At 55.3% G+C, this 24,755-nt stretch overlaps 1 protein-coding gene across 1 annotated transcript; it reads right to left on the bottom strand.

Annotated features, from left to right (window-relative positions):
• Nucleotides 1-8,344: 8,344 nt before the first annotated feature.
• On the bottom strand, nt 8,345-24,750 carry URM1 (ubiquitin related modifier 1). Its single transcript, XM_042912538.1, has 5 exons — nt 24,647-24,750; nt 20,424-20,494; nt 12,205-12,286; nt 10,918-10,966; nt 8,345-10,581 (listed from the first exon to the last, which is right to left on the bottom strand). The coding sequence occupies exons 1-5, from the start codon at nt 24,679-24,681 to the stop codon at nt 10,513-10,515; spliced, it is 306 nt and encodes a 101-aa protein (XP_042768472.1). The 5' UTR covers nt 24,682-24,750; the 3' UTR covers nt 8,345-10,512.
• Between the last annotated feature and the right edge of the window lie 5 nt (nt 24,751-24,755).

Here is a 24,755-nt window from a genome sequence, read left to right as displayed (position 1 = left end):
TTGGTACATAAAGAGGGTAGAAAGGTCAGCTGTGGCCTTTCAGGTCTGTGGGAAAAACTCTGCCCACTTCCCTAATGCATATTTATTGGTGTGAGCCGCTGGGGTGGGAGGAAGCCCCCACCCCTGCCCGCCTCCCGGCCAGGCCAGGTTAGCACTAAGAACAGGCTCCATGTCACCGAAATCCTACTCTTTGTCTCCAGATTGGCTCCAGAGTCCTCTCCCTTCCCTCCTCCCCTTGGCTCCCCCCACCCCCCTTTGGGGTTGCCAAGCAACTGTGGAAGGGTAGCTGAGATATTTTCTTTATTACAAGCAAAAGCAAGACAGCATCATGGCCCCAGGAGGGGAGCAGGGTGGGGGCTGGGGAGAGGGCGTCCCGTGCTCCAGGGGGACCTCGCTACCTCGGTGCGCTCTGGGCTCGGACAGTGGGGAGACTCAGAGCCCCAGAGAAAGTGGAGGACGGAAGGGGGTGGTGGCAGTGATGGGGATGGGTGGGAGCACAGATCCAGGCTACAGAAAGGCTAAAATAAGCAGTGTCAAGGGGCCCAGGAGAGCCCCCACCTGTCACCCACCAGCTCTACATCCAGGCCAAGTCACTTCCCTTCTCTGGGCCTAAGTTTCCTCTTCGATGAAATGGGGATAATGACACGTATTACTATCTCATTTAATGCTCACATCAACACCGAGAGAATCCCAGGCAAGCTCCACACTGTCAGCCCAGATCCTGACGCGGGCCTCTAACTCATGAACCCTGAGATCATGACCTTAGCTGAAATCAAGAGTCATACGCTTAACCGACTGAGTCACCCAGGAGCCCCTTTATTTTATTTTTTTAAGCCCCAACGTGGGGCTTGAACTCATGACCCCAAGACGAAGAGTTGCATGTTCTGCCCACTGAGCCAGCCAGGCGCTCCCTGCAACTCTTTTTGCTCAAAACAAAGATTTTTTTTTTTTATTCGAGTGTAGTTACACACTGTGACATTAGTTTCAGGTGTACAACATAGTGATTCAATGTTTCTACAGTTACTCTTTGCCCCACAAGTGCAGTTACCATCTGTCACCATACAACAGCACTATCACAGTATCATCAACTATATTCCCTATGTTGTGCCTTTTATTCCCGTGACTTCCTCATTCATAACTGGAAGCCCGTACCTCCCACGTCCCTTCACCCATTTTGCCCTTCCCCCACCCCTCTCTCCTCTGCAGCTTTACTGAGGTGTAACTCACACACCATGCAATTGCCCATTTAAAATGTACGCTGTCGGGGCGCCTGGGTGGCTCAGTCAGTTGGGCATCGGACTTCAGCTCAGGTCATGATCTCATGGTTCGTGCGTTCGGACCCCTAGTTGGGCTCTGTGCTGACAGCTCAGAGCCTGGAGCCTGCTTCAGATTCTGTCTCCCTCTCTCTTTGCCCCTCCCTTGCTCCCTGTCTGTCTGTCTCTCTTTCAAAAATAAACGTTAAAATTTTTTTAAACGGAATCAGGCAATAGGACTCGGTCCAAACTCTTAACTTCCAGTGGCTTCATCCCCACGGCATACTGGGGTAACAGTATCAGGTATCACGTTGGCATGGTTAACAAGGTGGGCTTTGCAGTTAGACAGACTTGGGTCAAAGACCTGGCTCTGTCACTCAGTAACTCTGTACCTGGGGGGAGTAGCTTCCCCTCTCTGGGCCTCAGTTTCCTGGTTTGTAAAATGGGGCCAAGTGATGGCAGTTTTCACAAAGCTGTAGCGATCATGAAAAGTGCCTAGCCCAGCACCAGTGCTTAATATATGGTGGCTGTTGGGGCACCTGGGTGGCTCAATCATTTTGGTTAAGCATCCGACTCTAGATTTCGGTGCAGATCATGATCTCACCATTCAAGGCCCAGGTCGGGCTCCACACTGACAGCGCTGAGCCTGCTTGGGATTCTCTCTCTGTCTCTCTGTCTCTCTCTCTCTCTCTCTCTCTCAAGATAAATAAACTTTAAAAAAATACATATCTACCTATATGTATGTATACATATATATCCCTGCCTGGATAGGGCTCACATTTTAGTGGATAAATAAGACAACAGGTGAAGGAAAAGGATATGTGTGATGGAGACAAGAGCACAGAGTGATGGGATAAAGCACCCCAGGTGGGTGGAGGTGGCTTTCATTTGGAAAGCTTCCCTGCCCTGTCATCTCCTGGAGAGGAAGTCTTTTTTTTTTTAATTAAAAAAAAAAATGTATTCATTTTTGAAAGAGATAGAGCACAAGCAGGGGTGGGGCGGAGAGAGAGGGGGACACAGAATCTGAAGCAGGCTCCAGGCTCTGAGCTGTCAGCACAGAGCCCGATGGGGGGCTCGAACTCACAAACTGCGAGATCATGACCTGAGCCGAAGTCGGACGCTCAACTGACTGAGCCACGCAGGTGCCCCCCCCCCTTTTTTTTAAAGTAAGCTCCATGCCCAACGTGGGACTTGAACTCACGACCCTGAGATCAAGAGTCGCGTGGTCTACCGACTGAGCCAGCCAGGAACATCATCTTTTATAAACTGAAACATGCTATGCAAGGTGCGGGGGTTCTTAGGATCCCCTCTGGGTGGGGACGGTGGCCTGGCCTGGGGAGGGACGCTGAGCAGTGGCAGGGCTCCTTCCTCCATCCTGGGGCCACCCGGAAACCAGGGTGGATCGCAGTATTTGGGGACAGGACTCCAAGGTTGGAAACATCGTGCACAGAGGTGCGGCCCGACTGCCCCGTCGCCAGAGCTGCTCCCGTAGGCACGTGTCTGCCACGCTCCGTGTCCTGGGCCTGCTTCTGAAGCGTGGAGTCCAGACTGCAGCATGAATCCTTTTCTAGCCCTACTTCAGCGAGCCCACCCACGGCAACGTCTCCTGCTCTGCATCTAGAACCTCAGCTGGTTGGCTACATTCATACTCTCAGGCAATCTACTCATTTCATCTCTCAGCCAAGTGTCCCAACAGCTGTTTTCTTATCCATCTGTCTGTCTGTCCGCCTATTCATTTAATTATTACTCCAATAACGCATTCATTCCGTCATTCATTCAACAGACATTTACTGAGCATGTCCTTTGTGCTGGGCACAGTGTTAGGTAAAATGATAGTCCTGGGGGATGGGGCATGCCTAATTGGCAGTGTGGACAACTCTGTCACCTCTTTCCTGAGTGCTCATCTTAATAAGGGAGAAGGCAGAGCAGAGGTTAGGAACAGTTGAATGCATGCATAAGCCCAAATATGTATCTGTGTGTGTGTGTGTGTGTGTGTGTGTGTGTGTGTGTGTGTTAGAAGGGAAAGATAAAATGTTCTTTTTTTTTTTTTTTTTTTAAGTTTACTTATATTGAGAGAGAGAATATGTGTGCACACGCGAGCCAGGGAGGGGCAGGAGGAGAGAGAGAATCCCAAGCAGACACGGGGCTCGATCTCACAAACCGTGAGCTCGTGATCTGAGTCGAAATCAAGAGTCAGATGCTCAACTCACTGAGCCACCCAGGTGCCCTGGCAATGGTAAAATCTTACTGCAAGAAAATACAAGGAGTGTTTGAGTCCTCCCAATGCCAGAGCCATCTCTAGGGAGGCTGGACAGGCACAACGGCCCCATCTCACAGAGGCAGTCACTAGAGTTCAGTCTATTGAACTCTACTTGCCCAAGACAATGCTGCCTCTTGCAGAAGACTCCTCACATCCTCCCTGTTGGAATGAATCCCTTGGTTTTCTATAATCCCCAAGAGCTTTGCTAATACTTCAGTGAAGGAGTTTTCCTTTGGCTCTGCTCCGTTCGTGGGGACAGGCTGGCTACTTGTGTGTCTGTCCACTTGTCTACCGGTTGGATACTTTTTTTTTCCCTTTTTTAAAGAGAGAGAGAGAGAGAGAGCAAGTGCAAGCAGGGGAGGGGCAGAGAGAGGAGAGAGAGAATCCCAAGCAGGCTCTGTGCTGACAGCACGGAGCCCCACGTGGGGCTCAATCTCAAGAACCATAAGATAATGACTGACGTGAGCCGAGATCAAGTGTCCTGATGCCCCTCGATGGATACTTCTGGAGAGGCAAGAGCAGATGGCTCATCTTTCTCTTTGTCCTCCCCACCAGCCTCAGGCACCGAGTACACCTCAGATACTCACTAAAAGTTATTCATTGCCAGGTGACCTGCCTGAGGTCGCCTGCCTGTCAAGAACACGGTTTGGGACCCTGCTCTGCCATCCCCTAATCTCAGGCCACCACCAGCTGTCACCTGCAAATCAGCAGTAGTAGCTCAATGGGTCTCAGTCATCCAGCTTGCCCCATCGCCCGCCCCACCCCCATTGTCTACACAACAGCCCCAGCAAACCTTTAAAAATGTAAATCTGAACTTGTCAGACCTTCCAGGATCCCCGCTGTGTTTAGGATAAAATCACAAATCCTCCCAATGTCCTACAGGGCCCGCAGGGTCAACCCAGCTTTATCGGGCACTTCCTCTTTCTCTCCGAGCTCCAGCCACGCCGAATTTCTCTCCTTCCCACTCTCCCGGTTCTTTCTTGCTTGTTAGCCTTGGCCGTGCCGTTTCCTCTGCCTGGAACAGTGCTCGCCTCAGCGGCCTGTCGCCTTCACCTAACTCCCCACTCCCCGGGGACTAGGGTCTCCTCCCCTGCTGGTCTGCCTTTGGGGACACTGCCCGTTGCTGAAGCCCTGACCAGCACACAGTAGGCATTCCAGAAATATCTTTTCAATGACTAGCGATAAGACCCTTCTTGGCTCCTCAGTTTCCCTGAGGATGAAGCCAACTGACCCTTCTCTGCCCAGGACGGAAGGCTTTAAATAGCTCTGACATACTCCGGAGGTGGAAAATGCTGATTAGATTGTAGAATGTGGTTTTCCGAAGAGGCCTGGGAGTTCTCCACTCGAGCAGAGACCTCTCTGGCCAGCTCCGTCAAGGTTGTGTTCCTGCCAGGCTGGGCTGGGAATGGGGCTGGATTTTTAAGAAGACTCGGGTGTCTCCTGGGTCTCAGCACTTTGTGTGTGCATGTCCATCAGTCCCCTCGGTATCTCTGCCGAGTCGAGGCTGGAAGTGGCTGTGCACCGAGCTCCACAGCCCTGGGTTCCCCTCTGGCTCCACCACCTGCCAGCTAGGTGCTAGGGACTTCACCGCCGCCAGTCTCAGTTTCTTCATCTGTAAAGTGGGGCTGCTAACTACTTTCTAGGTTGTTATGAGAAGTCCTTAAAAGTGTTTAGTGCTTGGGGCGCCTGGGTGGCTCAGTCGCTTGGGCGTGCGATTTCGGCTCGGGTCAAGATCTCACAGCTTGTGAGTTCGAGCCCTGCCCTGCGTCAGGCTCTATGCTGACAGCCCAGAGCCTGGGGCCTGCTTTGGATTGTGTCTCCCTCTCTCTCTGCCCCTCCCCCGCTCACGTTCTGTCTCTCTCCTTCAAAAATAAATAAACATTAAAAAAAAAAAAAAGTGTTTAGTGCTTGGCACGGAAAACATTTGTTGTGGCTATTATTATTAGCAGACGGCTCATTCCCAGGAGCTGGGACCTGGTTAGCAGTGCTCCTTCCCTATGAAACCCTGACTTCAAGTGCTACTCCCCAGAAGCCTTATTTTTTCAACTTTTTGTAAGAAACTCCAAGAAGTTTATGCGATTCGTGTTTAAGCCACTGATGGCTTAATGGACATCCAATGATGGGTGGTGGTGGTGGGGGGGCACTGTACGAGGCTCCAGAGGCATGAAGATTATTAGTAGGACCCACTTCTTGTCCCAATGAGAACAGACAAACCGATAATCCCAATCCAGTGGGGGGATGTGGTGAGGTGGCCCACAGTCCGTGAGGAAAGGAGAGGATTTCAGGGCAGAGGCAGGGATCCTCTGGGTGTCCGGGGGATGCCGGGGTGGATGGAGGAGGGCAGGATGTATGGGTGGAATGGTCACACACTCCCCACCAGGATGTGAGATTCATTGGGAAAGACAGGCTGAGCTCTGGGGGTGAGAAATTGGTATGTATTCCCCCAGCAGACTGAGAAACTTCTCTGTGCCAGACTTGGCTGGGCCGGGGGTGGGGGGCACATCACACCTAGACAGAGCCCCAGCCCTCCTGAACGGGTGGTGAGCTGTCCAGTGGAAGAGACATGACAAGACAAGCATTAATAGCATCCACACCCCTCTCGCCCTCCCCCTGCTCCCCCCTACCCCCCCTGCCAGAGCTGAGGTATCCAGGAGCCTGCAGGAGGTATCCTGGGAATCAAGTCCTTGTCCTTGGTCTGGGGAGAGGGCAGTCTCCAGATCCCTGGTGGGGGGTGTGGTCTCTGGAGGTGGCATCTTCAGCCTGGGGGCTGGGACTGCATGCCCTCCTCCCTTATCCTTCAGCAGAGCCTTTTAAGGGGGTGACCCTCTGACCTCCAGACTGTTCCCCCTCACCCTCCAGCGAGAAGTCCCTGGGGCAGCAGCTTAAAGAAGGAGGTCTCCAGAGGCCTCAGGTTTAGATGCAGATGGGAGGCCAGGGTTGGGCCTGAAAAGACTCTGGGGTCCCCTAGGCACTCCTGGGGAGCTCAGCCAAGGCCAGGGGCTCTCAGTCAGGTCCATGGGAGTGCAGCCCCGGGATGCGGGTGCCTGGCCCAGGACGAGGGAGGGGGCGATGGGCGAAAGGTTCAGCCGAGGGAGCAGGCGGGGCATTGGGAGTCTAGGACACAGAGTGGGGGTGGGAGGGCGAGGGGTCCGGCCGGTGCAGGGGAGGGGGGCGCCCCCGGGGAGGGGCACGCTATGTCTTTAAGAGCTGCCTGAGCGCAGGTTGCAGCTGCCTGGCCAGCCCGAGAGACAGCGGAGATTCATTACCCGCCGACACAATGACCATTGATGGCCCCGTGGCGTTATTCAAATCCAGTACCAATTGCAGCCGAGCCCCTTTCTCCGCGCCAGGCCCGTATTGTTGGAGCGGCCCACTAAAAGCCCGCCCCGGCCCCGAGCCGCCAGAGGCGCCCGCTCGGGTTCAGCCCTGCGCCTCGCCAGCCCGCCGGCTCCCAGCCCGGCTCCCCGGGCGCTGCAGGTGACCCGGCGGCGCATTCCAGCGCTCCCCGCCGCCCGGGCCACCGCCGCCACCGCTACCGCCGGCGCCCCGGCCGCGACTCAGCCACAGGGAAGCGGAGAGCGCCCGAGCCGGTGCGTGCGCGGGGCTGGGCGGGGGCGGGGACCCCACGAGTCCAGCAGCCCGCACCCCCGGGCTTGGAATCGCGACCCGGCCTCGGGCCCCTGCTTTCCGGATTCCCGGCGAGCCTGGGGAGCCCAGGCTGGGGGCGGGGAGAGGGGAGTTGGGGTTCCCCGGGCCTGACAGAGGAGATTCCCCCGACTCAGGGCGGCGCGGAGACCCAACGCGGGCTATTCTAGGGACCCCGGGCCAAGATCGAAGGAGACACACGCCAGGGGAGATGGGGATCCCCACGCAGGGTCGGGATCCGCGTGCTTGCTCGGCCACCTTACCGCGGGATGGGCCGCTGCCGCTGAGCGTCTGCGAGGTAGTGGGAGGCGCAGCTCCGGAGATCTCCTGGTCCGGCGCTTTTAAGAAGCCAAGCGGAACCCCGCACGCAGGAGACCTGGGCCCCGAACTCGGGGGCTTCGCCACTGATTGTCCAAACGCAATTCTTGTACGAGTCTGCGGCCAACCGAGAATTGTGGCTGGACATCTGTGGCTGAGCTCCGGGCGCAACAGGGGCGGGAGCCGCAGGGACAGAGCTCGGCGCGGGCGAGACCCCTCGGGGAGGCGGCTGGCTGGCCCCAGCGCGAGGATCGCGGCCCCGGCCAGGCGCGCAAAGGAGGGATGCCGGTCCCTGCCACCAGCGCCGCCATCCTCCTCGTCGTCGTCGTCGTCCTTCTCCTCCTCCTCTGCGGGTGACCAGTCGTGGATGGCGGGGGCCTCCAGTCGATCGCGTCGTTTTCCCCTTTTTCAAATTTCGGCCGGGAACGAAGCTGGCACGCCGCGGCGGAGCACGAATGTGGTCCGGGTAGCCCGCCCTCGGCCCGAGCCGCAGCAAGTCGGGGGCGAAAGAAGATGCCGGCGGAACGCGCTCGCTAATTCGTTTTGAATTGGTTTTAACCTAGCTCCCACCAATACACCCCAGACAAAAAAACCTAAACCGACCCCTAAATCCCAAATAAACCGACCCCTCCCGCCAGCCCCTCCAGACGGACCGATGGGCTGAGCCTCCTCTAGCCGCTGCAGGAGTCAGGAGTCGGAGAAGCGTCGGGAATGATGCGCTCCAGCCGGGCAATCGCCTCGGCTTTGGAAACAGAACTTGGACAAACGAATCCTTTTCATTAAAGACAAATCTTCGGAGATAGTGGGGTTTACTTATTTGTTTATTTCCTCACAAGTGGGGGGTCAGGAGTTGCGGGGGAGGGGGGGCGGCAGGGAGCAGTTGAGCGTTCCTGGGGCTGAGCCCAGGTCACCTGTTCCTGACCCGATGGGGGCTGAAAAAGACCCGAAATGCTGGAGAGCGCTTGGGCCAGTTTCGGCGGTGCTGCTGGCATTCCTTCCCGCAGGGAACCTGGTTTTCTCAGTGCATCCTCCTGCCCTACTCCTCAGCATTAAATGGGGGTGCCCTGGCAGAAGGGATATCCTGAATCTACTCTCCCTCTTCCCGGTGCAGGCAGGAAAGGAACACTATCGTCCAGTTTCCAGGACTTGGAATCCCAGGTGGGACAATGGGCCATTCCAGTGGGGCTGGAGGCAGGGAGGCACCTCCAGGTTACAGGAATCAGTGAGACTGTAGGGGGCCATTTCAAATCCCTTGCTCTGTTCCCTAACATGGAGATCCTGGCCTCAGCACCTTGGGCGGGTTGGTCATACAGCCTTTCTAGACAGCACTTGGACCCCAACACTGGCCTTAACTCGCACTCAGACCAGCTCCTACCCATAACCCCAACATGGCTGGCCCCCACCTATGCAACCCAGGAGGTCTCTACCCCCAGAGCACTGGAAAGAAGCCCAGAAGCCAGGGGTCGTGTGTCCCCCTAGGCCTTGAGAATGATGTGCACACACATCGCCCCCATCCCCAACGCTGCTGAGACAACCACTTGGCACTTTCATCTCCAAAGAATGAGAGAAATTCCACCTTAAACCATTGACATTTAATAGAAAGCAATGTTTTGGGTGGGATGATGTTAATGCCCTAATTTTTTTTTTTTTTTTTTTTTTTTTTTTTTTGAGGTTTCCCTCCAGCAAGGCTTTTCCTCCAGGTCATGGGAAGGGAGGTTCAGCAGTCTTATATGCCACCCCCATTCTGCATTCTGGGGCTGCAGCTGGTGGGACAAAGCCTAGCCTCAGACAGACAAAGTAGAGAAGTGTCCTGGGACCCAGACAGGTCAGCACAGACTGGCTTTGCCATCCCTGTCTCCAGACGGCCATGTCGGATCACCCCCTCCTAGACAGCCTGTGTAGTCTGGGTTTCAACCCCTGCCCTCTGTTGGGTGAAGGGCAGCTCTGAAAGCCCTTGGCTGGGGCAGAGACTGGACCGGGGACCATGGCTGGGGGGATGTGAGGTGCCACTGGTTTCTAAGGATGAAGCTCCAGGCAAAGCTAGTAAACAACCTAGTCTTTTATTTGCCCAAGGCCAGCTGTTGCAGACACTGAGGCCCCAAGACTTCCAGAAGGGATGGAGGGAGGAGGGGCGAACCATCCTGCCTACCAGGTGCTGCCTGCCCCCATCCTGCTTCCTGCAGGAGGTGGGAAAGGAGATGAAGTCTCCATTTGTGCCATCAAGTATCAAGCCTGCTTTCAGATACTATAAATACTCAATTGCCACTGAAGAGGAAACTGAGGCACTCTGACTCCCCAGGCCGCTATCTGCCAGTTCAAGCTTTTGCCTGCTCTCTCTCTCCAGAATGGGCTGCAGGCAGCCTTTTGCTGGGGGAGGGTCTCAGGAGCCCATCTGGTGGCCTGTGTGTGGGGGGGAAGGCCAGCCAGGGTCAAGGGCTGGGGCTGGGGGAGCAGGAGGAGGGGTGTGGCTGGAAGAGCAGCTGCTGGGAGGGGGGAGTCAGCACTGAATAGGGGACCCCAGCTGGGGTTCCATAATGATATCAGTGGGGGACGGCCAGAGCCCTCTGCTGTCTGGATGGGGAAACTGAGGCAGAGACTCCTCCCATCTTTGAGAAGGGAGGGGGCTCCTATAAGCTATTCGGGTCCATTCCTCTTCTCCTCGAAGACGCTACAGCCCAGGAGTTGGAGCGAGTCAGTGGTCACTCAGTGTTTAGATTGAGATACAAGGAGTGGGAGGTGGCTGGGTCACCTGGCCACGGAGCCCCCTTCATGTTGTGACCAACCAGAGGGGCACCCTCCCCCACCTCAGCTGCTGGGAAGGGAGGCAGGGCTGAGCCTGCCCACCCCCACTCACGTGCCTGAGAAAGGCTCATTTTTAGCACCTGGCCTCTTTTCCCTGCCTGGAGGGAGCTCGGGGGACAGAGCAGGGAAGAAAGCGGCCAAGGGGGACAGGGAGACCTGGAAGCAGGGCCCCAGGGGATGTCTGATTGTTCTCTTCTCCCCACCCCAAGGGAGCCTGGGCACAGTGCGGGGCCCTCAGCCGCCGTGCAGCGTGGATATGAAGAGGATGCTGTCCTGGTCCTGCAGCTGGTAGTCCAGCTCACCCTGGTCCAGGAGAGAGAGGAGAGTGTCAGGGCCCTTCTTCCAGCCTCTCCTCAGCGGTCGGGAGGGAAGGGGGGGCCTGGATGCTTTGGGAGAGAAGGATAAAATCTACCAGAAAAACGGGTGCCCTGACGTTAATTTGCACATCTCCAGGACGGAGGAAAGCACACTTCCCCCAGCTACCCGTTCCTTCCTTCCCGGGACGGGAGACTTGAGTGGCCTCAGGTTGGAGGCCAAGTGGGACAGAGGACCAACCAGCCACCCCCTCTGGGCCTGATGAAAGGCCGAAGGCTGTCCTAGGGAAGCAGTGAGGGGAGGGATATCCCCCAAGGTACTGACCAGCAGTTCCCAGTCGGCATCGTTAACGAGCACCAGAATTCCTGGCCGCCTGTGGGAAAGAGGGAGTGAGGAGCAGGCAGTGAGGGGCAGGGGGCAGGAGGCAGGAGGCAGGAGGCAGCAGGGGTAGAGAGGCTGAGAGACTTGGGCCGGAGGACGGTGCGGTGGAAGATTTTCCTCCCGAGGTTCTGATCGAAGATCACCCAGGAAGAGGAGGGGACACTCTGAGTCTACGGGAAACCAGGCCAGACAGTCATGGCCTTTGGGATGATATGGAAAACAGGTGCAAATTCCAGCACCACCTCCCAGACCTGAGGCAACTCATTTTGTTTCTCCCGGCATCAGTGTCCTCATCTGAAAATGGCCTAACTCACAGCCTTCCTCCCGGACTGTGCCAGATGAGATGGCATGATGCGTGTCCATCATGGTGACCCTGGTAGCAGCATATTTTTCCAGGTGTCTCACCTCACTGTCCCAGGCCTCCCACATGCCCGTGCTGGAGAGGAGACTATCTTGGCTCTTCAGAATCAGGGAGGGCTGCCAGTGGCCTCCAGCCCCCAAAATGCCCAGGAGCGCAACTGTCCTTGGGGGCAGCTTCCATCACCGCTGGACTGTGACCCGGGCCAGGGGTCTGAATGGCAGCCTTAGCCCCCCAGGGCGTGCTGGTGACCTCTGCTTCAAGGGGATGACTGAGTCCCACAAGCACCTTGCCCACCTCTTTTTCACATTAGGCTGGCTTTCTTATAGAAGCACAGCGACTTCTTGGCACATGGCTCCTTTCCCAGGAGGCCGGGCTAGGCCTTGGACAGGCACGGATGCTTTGGGCTAGGTGTAGGGGTGTCCCCAGTGAGCACAAATGTGCGTGTGTGCGTCCACGTGTGTGTACACGTGCGCGTACACGTGCGCACACTGACTCCCTGGAATTCTAGACCCGTGTGCTCCAACGCACCTGTGAGCCTCTATTCACATTTCCAGGGCTCAAAAGGCTCGTGTGCTTAGCGACTCTACTGGACAGCATAGACACACAGCATTTGCATCATCACAGAAAGTTGTACGGGACGACAGTCCCAAATTGTCGGGGGATGAAAGGGACCTTGCAAAGGCAGCATCTTTTGCTCAGTACTTTCTGTATGGAGAGAATAGCTGAGGCCCAGAGACAAAGGGAGGATAAAGGGAAGAGGACCCCAAGAAGACTGTAGGGGAACCCAAGGATAGGGGTTCAAACCTCCACTCCCCTCCCCCCAAAACCACCGCCTGCCCTCCTCGGGGAAGGAGGAGGAAGGGACTCACACGCTATCTCCCTGGATGAACAACTCTGGCCGCTCTTTTAGCAAGTTCTTCTTGATCCAGACAAGGAGGTTCCGGATGTCCCCTGGAAAGGAAGGCACAGAACAGACTATTGCCAAACCCCAATGATTTCTGGCCCTCAGAGACTTGCCTGGATCAGAAGTGGACGTAGGATTCTGGGGGCGTCTTTTAGACCAGGCTTTCATGGCCCCAGAACTTGTGGATTCCCAAGGTGAGGAAATGGGTTAGGAGGTTGGTGCCCTGCCAGAGAGGTCTTCAGAGAAAGTGGCTCTGCTCAAGACTTAAGGAGGTGACGGGGCCTCAAGACAGACAGCCGTAGGAACTGTCACATGTGAAAGGGCTGGGAGACAGGCCCCCACAAGTTCCGGAAGATGGTTCGAAGCTGCCACAGATAGGCTTCTGAGAGGGCCCTGAAGAGCCCCCTCCACCTTTCTCTCTCCAGCCAGTCCCAGAAGGGGGGATTCATCTTTGCTCTTGGAGGGGTCTGCATATATTTCCCTTTGTGAGGGAAGAAAAACAATTGCTGAGCCGATAACATCAGTTAATTTCCTCTGGCAGAGGGAGAGAAGGATCCTTCACCCGCCGGAGACGCTGACAAATCACTGCCCCATTGCCCCCACCTTCACAGAGCCCCCCAGGCCGGGGATGGCCACGCTGAAGAGGCAAGAGGTTCAGGACTGAAAGGGCCTTTCCTTCCCAGCTGGACACTGAGATCTGCCACTCTGGTTCTGGGACAGTCACCAAGCTCTTTGCACATCATGTGGAGGCTCAGAGCCATCTGTCCCCTGGGTCACCTCTCCTTTCCTAGGAACAGGGTCCCTGGCCACGGCACACTGAAATCTGGCTCTATAAACTCCTCAAAGCCTATGGCTCTCAACTATCCACACCTCCAACAGACTGTCTCCTAAGGCTGCAGGAGTTCCTTCTCTCCCCGAGACCACCTGAGAACTGAAAGTCCTGGGGAGACAACTGGTCTCTGGGAAATCAGCAGGGGCCTGGGGCTAGCCACCCCTATCCTGACTTAGTCTCTCAGAAGCGTCTGCTGTCCTGAACACATGCCCGAGACAAAGCTCCAGGGTGAAGCTGGACAAAGGCCCAGGTAGTGCCTTGGTTTCTCTGCCTAGAACGACAGCCCTGGCACACAGGTGAGGGAAAATCGGCTTGGACAAGGAGAAGCTCAGTTCTGCCCCAGTCTAGGCCCAGCAGCGTGTCTCCACCCTAGCATCAGCCTTGGACAGGACTTTAAGGCATTCTCTCTGACCCGCGTGGGAGCCTTCTAGGAGGCAGGCAGGCTGCACCCCGGATGGACCCGGACACTCTGCTCCGTGCCAACTTCCCTGGGTCGTATGCCAGCAGAGCACAGGGCCATGGGCAAAGTGTCCAATGTCTGAGGCTGCCGCCTTTCGATTTTAATTCCTGCTTTTACACAAAGCAGATTCGAGTCCTCATGGTCCCTGGAGTGGGCAGGGGATGGGGAGTGCAGCCTCCGACTAGCTGCGGTCCGTTTACACTCTGGCTGGGTTTCTCCCTGAGGCCTGGTTTCAGAGGTTTCCCCTTGGCCTCCATCTTGGCACTGTCTGGTGGGCCGCCAGCCCATACATCTTGCTGCCGCTCGATACAGCCGCCGGGGTCTGACGCATCCATCAGCCAGCCATGGCAGGCGGGGTTGTGCCTGCGTGCGCGGAGGAGCTGAGAGGCACTGGGCAGTGCCTGGCCTGAGGGCCACCAGCTGTACCTCCACAGCCCTGGCTGGCCGGTCCAGAACCAGGGCCCGTTGGGTAAAGGCCCGGGCTCCCTCCAAAAGGAGGCGGGGGGGGGGGGGCTCTGCTTCACCCTGGATAGGCTGGGGGAGGGGAGAGGGCTAGTGGTCATGTCGGGGTCATCCAAGTGAAGGCACCATCATGGAGTCCCAGAGGGGTGGACTGGGGGGTGAGTCTGCTGTCGGTACGGGCTCATTTATCATGATGCTCCTCTTTGCTGAGGTCACTCCCTCCCTTTTCTGTGCCCCCCAGGCCTGCCCACATTCTTGATAGCCTGTTTCCATGGTGAGGCCACCGTATTGTTCCCCCATGCCTGGATTTGGGGGTGGGGAGAGGTGGAACTCACGGCTCCCTTCACAAGGAGGCCTGCAAGGGCCACTCGGCCTGGCCTGAAACACACCCCCAGGGACATCTTGCTAGGCTTGCTGAGGCCCAGACAATATGCAAATAATCTCCAAGCCAGATGGTCGGCTTCCAAAGGCGCCCAGGGGAGGAGGAAGGGTTAAGCAGAGTCAGGGACTGGTGGCTCTGGGGAATCTTCGATCCACCTTCCCCCTCTATGTCCTCCTGCCTTCCCGCTCCCACGGAGGGTGGTTTCCCTCCTGGGATTTGCAAGGCAAATATTTACTGAGCAACTACTATGTGCCAGGTGCTAGGAAGACGGCAATGAGCAAGAAGGACGCAGAGCCCGCCCTCATGGAGCTAACAGGCCAGCAGGGGAGACGGCCACCACTTATTCAATCAGTGGTGATAAATGCTATCTCTTTTGTGCGGGTGCAGGAAAACTTTTCTGAGGACGTTCATGTTGATGCTGAGGCCTCATGGATGAGCAGGGCAGGACGGGGAAGCATCCCAGGCAGGAGAAAGAATACACATGAAGACTTAATGGCGGGATGGAATTGGCAGGTTCAAGGTAATAGAACAGAGAAAGCAAGACAATCAGCAGATGAGACCAAAGCAGTAGCCAGGGGCCAGACCATGCAGGGCATGCAGGGGCCTTGAGACAGGTCTTCCCCGGAAGAGGCCTCTCCTTCCTCGTGTACTCCAAGTTTGCTCCATGGGTACAGAACCCACACTGCCTGGGCTGGGGCTCCCTGTTTCTCTGGCTACGCACGTTATCGAGATCCAGCTCAAATTCATGTTCCTAAACGGCATGACCGTTAGGAACCAGAGTGTGTTCTGAGGACCTGGTGTGGCCACAGCACACAGCACACAATCTCACACACAGAACCCGCCTGAGATGTTTGCTGGACATGTGGACGACTATGGAGGGAGAAGAGGTTGGGAACACAGACAGTCCCAGTTCTGAGTTTAAACCCATTACTTCTTGGTCCTATGACCTTGGCCGTGGGATTCTCTGAGCCGCAGCTTCCTTTGGGAAATGGGAGTGGTAAGAACGCCTCACACAGTGGTCATGAGGACTGAATCAGACGATCCATATAAAGTTCCTGGCACGTCAGCGCCGTGACTGTTCTGTGATCCGGAGGAAAAACCCGTACCCTTTGCTCTCTCCCAGTGTCCTGAGCTTCCACAAGCTCTGCTCAGGCCCCTGGCACCCTGGGGATGTGCTCGGACAGTCTCCGGGGTGGAGTACAGTCAAGGACTCATCAGATAATGCTGGGACTGGCTGGGGTTTTCTGTAGGATCCACTGCCATCAAAAGCTGGAAAGGCAATGGGGGAATGGGGTGGGGGGCTGGGAGCAGTGAGGGGACCCCAGACACTGGCCTTCCCTCCACTTTATTATTTTAAAAATCTTTTTTTTTTTTTTAAAGTAAACTCTATACACAATGTGGGGCTTGAACTCATGACCCCCAAGGTCAAGAGCTCTACTGACTGAGCCAGCCAGGTGTTCCCTTCCATTTTCGATGTTCAGACCCCTAAGATGCTCCCAGGACAGCCCAGGTGGAAGGAATCACATTCTGAGGCTGTGGAGGCCAGAATGCCGGCATCTGATAGGCACCTAATACAAGGTCTCCAGCAAGGAAGCCTGGCCCGCCCATTTGGGAAACAGCAGTAATGGGAGCTGCTGCTCTGTGGCGGAGTGGTTAAGAGCTGGGGTTCTGGAGCTGGGGGACCCTGAGCTGCTGCTAGATGCCCTGGATAGGGCATCTGGGAGGGCACCAGTTGCAGTGTCAGCCTGACATACGGGGACAGCGATCCAAACCCCAAAGCGCTGCCGTGAGGGTTCAGGCATAAAGGGAGCAGCAGGCCCTGTGGAGCGTCCACCGCACAGGACAATATCCTCTGGCCACAGTGACTCAGGGCTCCTTATCCCCTTGGCTGCCAGACCCCTCTCCTGCAGGCTGTTGGCAAAGGGGCACCACACACTCCCCTCTTAGCACCTACGGAAGCTTCCACCAGGATTGCTCACCCAGTGGACCTGTCCTTGTCTGCGGACACTGACCACCCACTGTGGCAGCCCCTCCCTGCCACTGGTGTCCATCCTAGGTTCTTGGGCTGAAAGAGAACAATCCCAAGATCTTATCTGCTCATGAACTCGCCTGCGACAGACCCACATCCAGCCTCTCTTTGATCACCTCCAGGGAGAACCTTGCCCCCAACCAGAAATCTATCTTCCTGACACTCGCACCCAATGAGCCTTGGTTGGTCCACAGGGACCACACCAACAAAAGTGGCCCCTCTTCCACACACCACTCAGTTCTGGGAGAGCCAGACCCCCTAAGTCTTCTCCTCCATAAGGTTAAACCGCTCCAGTTCCCACCAAGTCCACCAGGCTCCAGGCTCTTCTGGGAGCCCACCCCAGGCCTTAGTTGAAAAGGGAGAAGAAAGAGCAGAGATGGGGGGAGTAAAGGAGAAGAGAGGGTAGAGGGAACATCAGAGGGTCTATTTACAAGTGAATGGGGGTAAGAATGGAGCAGTTTGTGGGCTAAACTGGCCTCAGAAGGAGGTTTACAGATGTGCAGGGGACGCTCCTCATTGTTTAATTAAGCAGAAAGTGGATCTTTTCAAAAGCAATTTTGCACAGGGACTGGGAGGGGTTGGGGGAGAGGAGGGCGGTGGGGAGGGGATCAGCAAACAGGCCCCAGAGCAGAGAAAGGAACAGCTGGCCCCAGAGAGGCTGTGAAATGCATGCTAAGCAGTTTAAAGCGCCCGGGAGCTCCCTCCAGCTCCCTGGCCGGGCCACCCTGTAATACAAAGGCAGGGCAGAGGAAGAAGGGCCGGGAAAGGTGAGGCCTAGTGTCTCCTCCTGGGGGCCAGGGCAGGTAAGGCCCACATGGGGACAGTCTGTCTCCCCTGAAGTTTTGGGTTTGCTCCAGCCCACTGACCAACCACGGGCTGGGGGCCTTGCACCGAAGGAGCTCTTGATGTATAAAAGCCAGCCCCCAGCAGCCACAATGTCCGAAACTGATGGTGCTACCAACCTCTGCCAATCAAGGCCTGCTCCACAGAGATGGCTGTTAGGAGGTCCCCTCTACACGCATAACTTCTCACCAACACATCCCGATTCCCAGAACTGTATGCTCAGATCTGGAAGCAACTTTCCCAGACTGTGGATGTCCGATGGATAGCCAGCTCAATAAAGACTAAATCTAACCCAACCTCCCGTTTCACAGATGGGAAAAAAGAGGCCCGTGGAACTAAGTGATCTGCAAACGCGCACTGCCAGGGCTCCTCCTGCAAGCTCACCCCCTTTGGCCTTGCCCATCCTCTTTTCCCAAGTTGGCTCGGTTGGAAGCTCTCCCCTGGCCCAGGACCCAGGGCCCCGGAGTCCCCTTGTTTGTGAGACTTGTCACAATCCATAATCTTATGGTTGCTATTTTCTCTGCTGGAGTCTCCAAGACCTGCTTGGCCAAGTTGCAGCCCCCGGGCTGGGAAGGCTGCCAGTCGACAGTGCTGGGCACGGGCTTGGGGGAAGAGTGAGACTCTGCTGGCGGCACCCGCTGGGCTCCTGTGTGCCAGGGTAATGTCTGGCAGCTGCCAGCCAGCTCCGTGGCTGCGGTGTGACCTATGCCTCTGGGCGCAGCAGGGCAAAAATGGGAACCAGGGGTAAAGATCCACTGCCAAGGGCCCAAAGGCTGAGTAAAGGGGCCATTTCAGTTTCTCTCCCACTTCCTTTTCGGCCATCCCAGAGAGGGGAGGACAGGCCCCATCGGCCCCATAAGCAGTAAATGGAGAATGAGAGATCAAACATCTGCGCTTAGCCCAGTCTCCCTATTTCTGCAACTCTGGACAGGTCTTTCTGTCTCTCTCAGAGATCTGGTTTTCTTGATAGATAATATTTACTATGGTCATTACACAAATCAAAGTAAGTAGCTGTTGAAGGCATGGATGGATGAATGAATGAATGAATGAATGAATGAAAGTGTCAAAACCAGAAAATACACTGCAGGTAGGAGAGGTCATGTGGGTCAAGGGAGTTAGTGGCACCACGCAAGGCCTTTGGAGACCCTGAAGTCTGGTTCTAAATCCCAGTTCTGCCACTTAAATAACTGCGCGGTGTGGACCTTGATGTCTCGGAGTTTGGGTTTCCAGTTTTTAAAACGGGAATGATAACGGCAGCTACCGCCTAGGAATCTGTGACAATTATTTGCACAACCAACAGGGGTGCGGTCTACCACGCCAAACTCAGCCTGTGCCCCTCATCACACTGGCCTTTCTTCAGTTCCTGGACCACCTTGAGGGTTTTTACCAAGAGCTACCCCCTCTACTTGGAACGGCCCTCTGCACCTCTGCTCTCCCTGCCGATTTATGAGGCCAGCTTCTTTCTATCCTTCAGGTCTTCGCCTCAAAGCCACCTCTTTAGAAGCCTGCCCTTACCACCGGCTCGCGTTCAAAGCCCCTGTGTGTTCTCCTCGTGCCAATGCCCACCACCTGGGCAGTTTACATTAGGTGTTTCCCGGTTTGCTGCCTGCCTCCACTTCCATTATGCTCCATTTAGGGCGAGAACCACATCTGTTTTGCTCACCACCGAATACCCAGCAACTAATACGGTGCCTGCTACAAAGGGGGCACTCAAAACCAGATATGCCAACCGCAACCGCGAAGTACTTCCCCCCATCTCTGGCACACGGTAAACACTCAGCCAGTGGATGAATGAAGGGGACTGGAATCACTAAACCTGCCATGCAAATGCAGGGGAAACGAATCCTAACTTGTGAGACTTTACTAACTTCCTGGCCAGGTCTTTGAGGCTGAATCTTTGAGAAGCTTCTGAGAGCCCCTTGTTCCCTCCCAAGGCTGTGTGGCCACCTGTCAAACTAAGGAACAGTCACCTTCGTCTTCCCCAGTCTTCCCCCACCAGGGATGCACACGGTCCCCCAATCCCGAAATTTAACCCCAGCCTCATGCCCGCTCCCAGCTCAAGGATGGCAGTGTCCTGTACTTTGGTGGGCGTCCCCAGCCTCTGAATGTGGCACACAGATCCACCCTGTGCCACTGCTCTCCAACCCAAGGGACGGTCAGAGACAGCTTGGCAGCCAGTGAATTTGGGGAATTGTCTGATTCCTGGCAGACGCGTGTCCAGTTCCAGAAGAACCCCGTCAAACCTCATGACCATTTCTCGACGGCCCGCTTCCGTGAACCTCATTCCCCTGCCTCCTCATGTGACTGATCTCCCCTCCCCGCAGAGCCATCTCATCCCCAGGTGGAGACGGGTTCCCATTCCTGAGCGCTCTGTTCTGGCGAGGATCCACTGCCAGGGCTGCCGAGCCCCTTCAGGGTTGCGGTGCCCGGGCCCCTGCCTCCAGGCTACCCCAGTATTTACCCAGCTGGACCCCTGTAAGTTACCTCTTCGACCCCCCTCCCCACCCAGTGTGAAGGCAGGGACCTGCTCTTCTTTACATGTCTCCCCAGTGCCTGGCACATGGTCTTCCACACAGGACATGCTCAGTGTACATTTGTTAAAGGAAGAAGATCAAGTACTTAAATGGACCAAAAAAACCAAAAACCAAAAAACCAAAAAACCCCAACGACCCACTGTCTCCCCCTCAGTCAACCTTCCCCATCACACCTCCTTTCTGGCTGGATACTTTTCTCCTCATCTAAATCCTCTCACCACGTGAGCCCATCCACACGGCTCTATTTTTGCTGAAGGTGACCCCCTTCAGGAGGACGCCTCTCTGCTGCCATCCGACAACAGCAGAGATGCGCGCTACAGCTTTTAGCATGTAGGGATTTCTGTCCCTACCTCACGTGTGAGAACACTAAAGCTCAGAGAGGTGAGGTGCCTGGCCTAAGGCTCTAGAGAGATTCAAACTTGAGTCTGTCTGAATCCAGAACCTGCATCTGTAAGGACTAAGCTATGCTATCTCCTTCCTACAAAGCTGGCTCATCCCAGAGAGGATGGTGATGCCTCCTCCTCCCTCTCCCCTCTCCCACTGGCCAGGGAAACCCTGCCCCTTCCCCCTTGCACAGAGCTGAGTGACCCCAGGCTCCTGCTCAGCGGCCCTCAGAGCGGGGCTCGGAATGCTCATACTCACAGGGTTCCTCCTGTCCAGGCAAGGTGACCTGATGCTTCTTTATGCCGTCGAACAGGAGCTCTGCGCCGCCTCTGCAAAGGAGGGCCAGAGAAAGACAGCCGGGTGAGCTCCTGCAAATACCTGGTGGAGACTGAAAACCGAAGGGGCTGGCATTAGAAGCCCAAGAGACGCACAGACCAAGGCTCAGGAACAGCTCGGGTACCAGACTGTGACGGATCCTCAAATGTGACTTCCTAATGTGAAGTGGGGTGCAGATAGTCTCTACCAATAATCAAGTACCCAAATTTGCAGACTCTCATTTTTACTCCTCCGCTTTCTCAAGAGGCAGCTTAGCATACAGGTGCAGAGAACAAGCTTTGGAGCTGTCGCCCTGAGATGGAGGCCGTGCTCCACCTCTGCCTGATGCCCAGACCTTGGGCATGTGACTCCATGTTCTCAAGCCTCAATCTTTCCATCTACAGAAGTGGTGAGGAGCCAGCATCAGACACGGTGGAGACCCTGTGTGTTGAGGGGTCTCCTTGGGCCAGGGGAGGGTTTGAAATGCCCCTGCTTGTGCCACTCACTGCTGGGCCCGGTGGGCACACCACAGTGCTGGAGGTTGAGACTCCACTGGGTTTAGCAATAACTTTGCCATTCATAAGAATATTCTTCATCTCATTTCATTCTGAGGGCAGCCCAGGTAAGGAGGAAGGGAGGAAGACATTACTAGTTGTATCCGATGAAGAAGCAGACGGAGGCCCGGACAGGTTAAGTGACTTGTCCACGGTCACACAGGCAGTGGCTCAAGTGGGATTTGAATTCCAGCTGGTTTCTGCTTAGCCCCAGCAGCCTTGGCAGGAAGAAAACAAGACTCCCCAAAGGTCGGAAAGCCCCTTGAGGGCAGACCTTGGCTCACTTCTATGTGCCAGCACCTGGCCAAGGGGAGGCTGGGACAGCAGAGATGCTCGGAGCCAAGTCCAGAAGCCAGGGGTTTATGATGCGGACACCAGGGCTCTTTCAATGCCCCACAGTGCTTCTTCCTCTGGGTCTCCTGATTCCCATCTCGGACTTCACGTGGATCTTAACTGAGAAGGCCTTAACGGACTTTTGATGGATGTGACGCTTCCCGCTACACCACCCTTTCCCAATTTCGGAGAACAGAGATGTCCTGAGACAGTCCACTGGGAGGCAGAGGCAAGGCAAGCATTGTCATGGGGAAACATGGGGCGACTGTCATCCAAACAAGGTCACGCTTTGTTGATGCAGAAATGTGGAGGGGGAGAGGAGGCCCATCTGTGGCCGCGCGCAGGGCCATTTCAGCTGCAAGCCTGCACAGAGCCTCCATTTATCCCCTTCCAAGAGCCTCGTTCTCTTCTGGGTGGGGGCTGGCACATGCAGCAGCTGGGGTGGGGGAGGGTGACAGGCAAGGGGCTCAGGAGTTGGGGGTCAGAGAAGAGGGGTGGGAACTGGGGGCACTGGAACCCAGGCAAACAACCAAGAGCGGCCAAACCTGGTGGTGCCAGGCTCAGAGGCCAAGGCTGTTTTTCCCTTTGCAAGCGGGTAAGGGAGAAGCAGTCTGGCTCAGAGTGACCTGTCACCACTGGGTTCACTGGCCTTCAAGGGAGGGGCTGGTGTTTGTGCTGCCAGCACATCTGGAGGGGTGGAAGGTGAACGCCCAGCCCCTGCAGAGATTCGGGAGGCGGGAAAGGGGCCTGTTTTGACCCCAGAAGAGAACCAAAGCCAGATTTTCTTATGTCCTATAGGGTTTGCTGTTCAAACTCAGTTAAGGAATTACATCTAAAGACACTTCACCTTTCCCTTCACTCCCCAGTTTGTGACAGGAGTGTTTCTTGGTACCAGTGGCTGGTATATACGCTCCTCAAACTGCCCTCACTTTTTCTAGCTTGTCTCTATCTGATCACCCCATGTATTTTTAGTTTTGTTTATTTCCCTTTGCCTGCTGGAATGCAAGCTCGGCCTAAAACAGAGCCTGGCACACAGCAGGCACTCAAGAAGTATTTGCTGAACGAATGAAAATGCCCATTTCTCCTCCTTCTCTGGCCTCAATGGCATTGCCTCTCTTTGCCAACACCTACCAGTCTCAGGAGGAAGGATAAGAGGAAAAGGAGAGGGAACCTCACATCTGGACCTCAGGGACGCAAAACACATTTCTACCGCATACTTTGAATTTTGTGTGACCTGAGAAAATGCTCCGCTAAGGACACTTCAGGTGGCAAGACAAAGGATGGCAGAATTGGTTCCTGACAAGATGAAAGGTATGAGAGGTCGTCTAGAGAGGCTCTCAAAGCAGGTAGGACAGACAGGACGACATCTGGTCAGGGGCTAACCACACACTTCAAGGATCACAGTGGCACTCAGGAACAAAAGGGAGAGAATGATGGGCAAGGTTTCTTTGCAAATCTGCTCAGGTTCAGAGTGAAGGGTGAAGGAAGTCCGCGAAGAAATGGAGAAAATGAAGGAAAAGCCAAGGGCAAAAGCATGCATTGACACAAAGAGAGATGGAATCTGGGTTTAAAATACACCGTAGATGTTCTTCCTTCCTGAGAAGCTGCAATTCTCATGGGACATTGTGGTGGTGAGCGGAGCTGTTCAAAGATGGGTAGACTGGGGGAGAAATGTTGTGGGGCTCACTCTTGCTCTTGCAGGTAAGGGAGGCTAAGGCTAGCGATGTTTAGACTAGAAAAGGGGTAATTAAGCTGGTTTATAAGTTCTCGAAGGCAAGGACCATACTTTCCTTATAGGACTTCCCCACTGCTGCCAGCACAGTACCCGGCAGACGGAAAACATTTCTGACGAACAAAAACCAGGTCTGACTCAGTGACAATGAAAGGTAAGCTGACTGCAGAGAAACCTCGATACCGGTAGTCTGCAGCTTCTCCCTTTTCAGCTCTGCTGGGGCCTGTCAAAGTAGCAGGGATCTTCCTAGAACTTCCATGCTACGGGAGGGCTGGCGTAGGGGGCATAGCCGAGCCAAGGGTCGGTGAAGCAAAATAGTGAGGAGACCAGACCAGCATAGTTCTAATTGGACCCATGGGGCCAGACAATATTGTCAATTAAAATGCAGTTAACATTCATGAGACTGCCCCTTCTAAGGGACAGAAACACTGAGCACTGGAGGGCATGGACAGAGTTCTATTTATCTTTGTATCCTCAGTGCCTGGCTCACTGCCTGGCACATGATAGGCACTCAATAATGACTACTGAATGGACTATCCAGTGAAGGGAAAACATGAAAGAAACTGAGGGCATCCAATGGAAGGAAAGGCATTTATGGGTAGAGGTTTTAGATTACCATTTCAGATTTTTCCTTTCATATAAGCCTTGGCTTGTTTATCTTCACACACACACACACACACACACACACGTGCACACACACATCTAGTCCCAGCTTTTTCCATGTGACTCGAAATTATACCACCCATCTCTTGGGTCTCAGTTCCTTTGCCTTCCCTCCAAGCTCTGCAGTTTCTCTCAGCTCTGAAATCACACGACAAACTCATTTGTAGGGAATAGAAGATCGTGGCTTGAGGGGACTTCCTCCCTGATGTGTGTTTCTTCAGCTATTGGGTGTGTGTGTCCCACTCCTGCTCCTCTTGTCTTGTGTATAACTGCACTGTCAACTTATTCTCCTCCACTGTGCTATTTATTTGTCCCCGTACCTTCGCCTGACTCAAGATCTGCAGAAGGCAATCAGCCAGTTTACTGAAGGACCTGAAAAAGGTTCAGGTCTGTTTAACACCCCCAAATCTTGGGAAAGAGAAGGAGTGCCGCCTCGGCCACACATCCCATGAGAAACAAGGCTCCAGGAACCGTGTAAGCGGAAATTGCTGCCCGAAGAAGAAATCTGGGGGTGAAGGGTAGTCCTTTTCGGCTCTAGGAGCTCAGATGCCAGACAAACGGGACTGGTCCAAAACGAGATTAGTAAACAAGGTAAGGAGGCCGCCTGCTAACGTCATGCCTTTTGAGTCCGGCAGGGCACGGAGCAACTGAGGAGTGCCCAGAGGACACCTCCACGCCCGGGCTTGCGCCTCTATTCCCGGACATACGGTCTCGTCGCCAAGGGAGACCGAGCCTCTCAGACTCTTCGAGGCGGGTGGCGTAGCTCTGGGAAGGCGCCAGGAGCCTCAGCGATTCGGTCGTGACAGGCCCCAAAGCAGAGGGAGGGGAGTTCCGGGCCCGACGACTTCAATCCATCCCCACAGTGCCCCAGCTCTGTGACTCACCCGAACTCCACCTCCACCGACAAGGGCGCTGCCATGTTGAGGAAGCCGAGCTCACAGGAAATTCCCTTAAACTTCCGGCCCTCCCGCCCACTTCCGGTCGCCACGAGCG

This window comes from Panthera leo, chromosome D4, assembly GCF_018350215.1.
Source record: "Panthera leo isolate Ple1 chromosome D4, P.leo_Ple1_pat1.1, whole genome shotgun sequence".
Lineage (NCBI taxonomy): Eukaryota > Metazoa > Chordata > Mammalia > Carnivora > Felidae > Panthera > Panthera leo.
The sequence above is the reverse complement of the archived record's forward strand: the minus strand, read 5'-3'. Positions and strand labels throughout refer to the sequence as shown.

Excerpts from the sequence above, each read along its gene's own strand:
- URM1 (XM_042912538.1), bottom strand. The coding sequence starts at position 24,681 with ATGGCAGCGCCCTTGTCGGTGGAGGTGGAGTTCGG. Across the intron at positions 12,287-20,423 it reads GCCTGGACAGGAGGAACCCT|GGGACATCCGGAACCTCCTT; the intron begins GTGAGTATGAGC and ends CTTCCTTTCCAG. Across the intron at positions 10,582-10,917 it reads ATGCCGACTGGGAACTGCTG|GGTGAGCTGGACTACCAGCT; the intron begins GTCAGTACCTTG and ends CTCCTGGACCAG.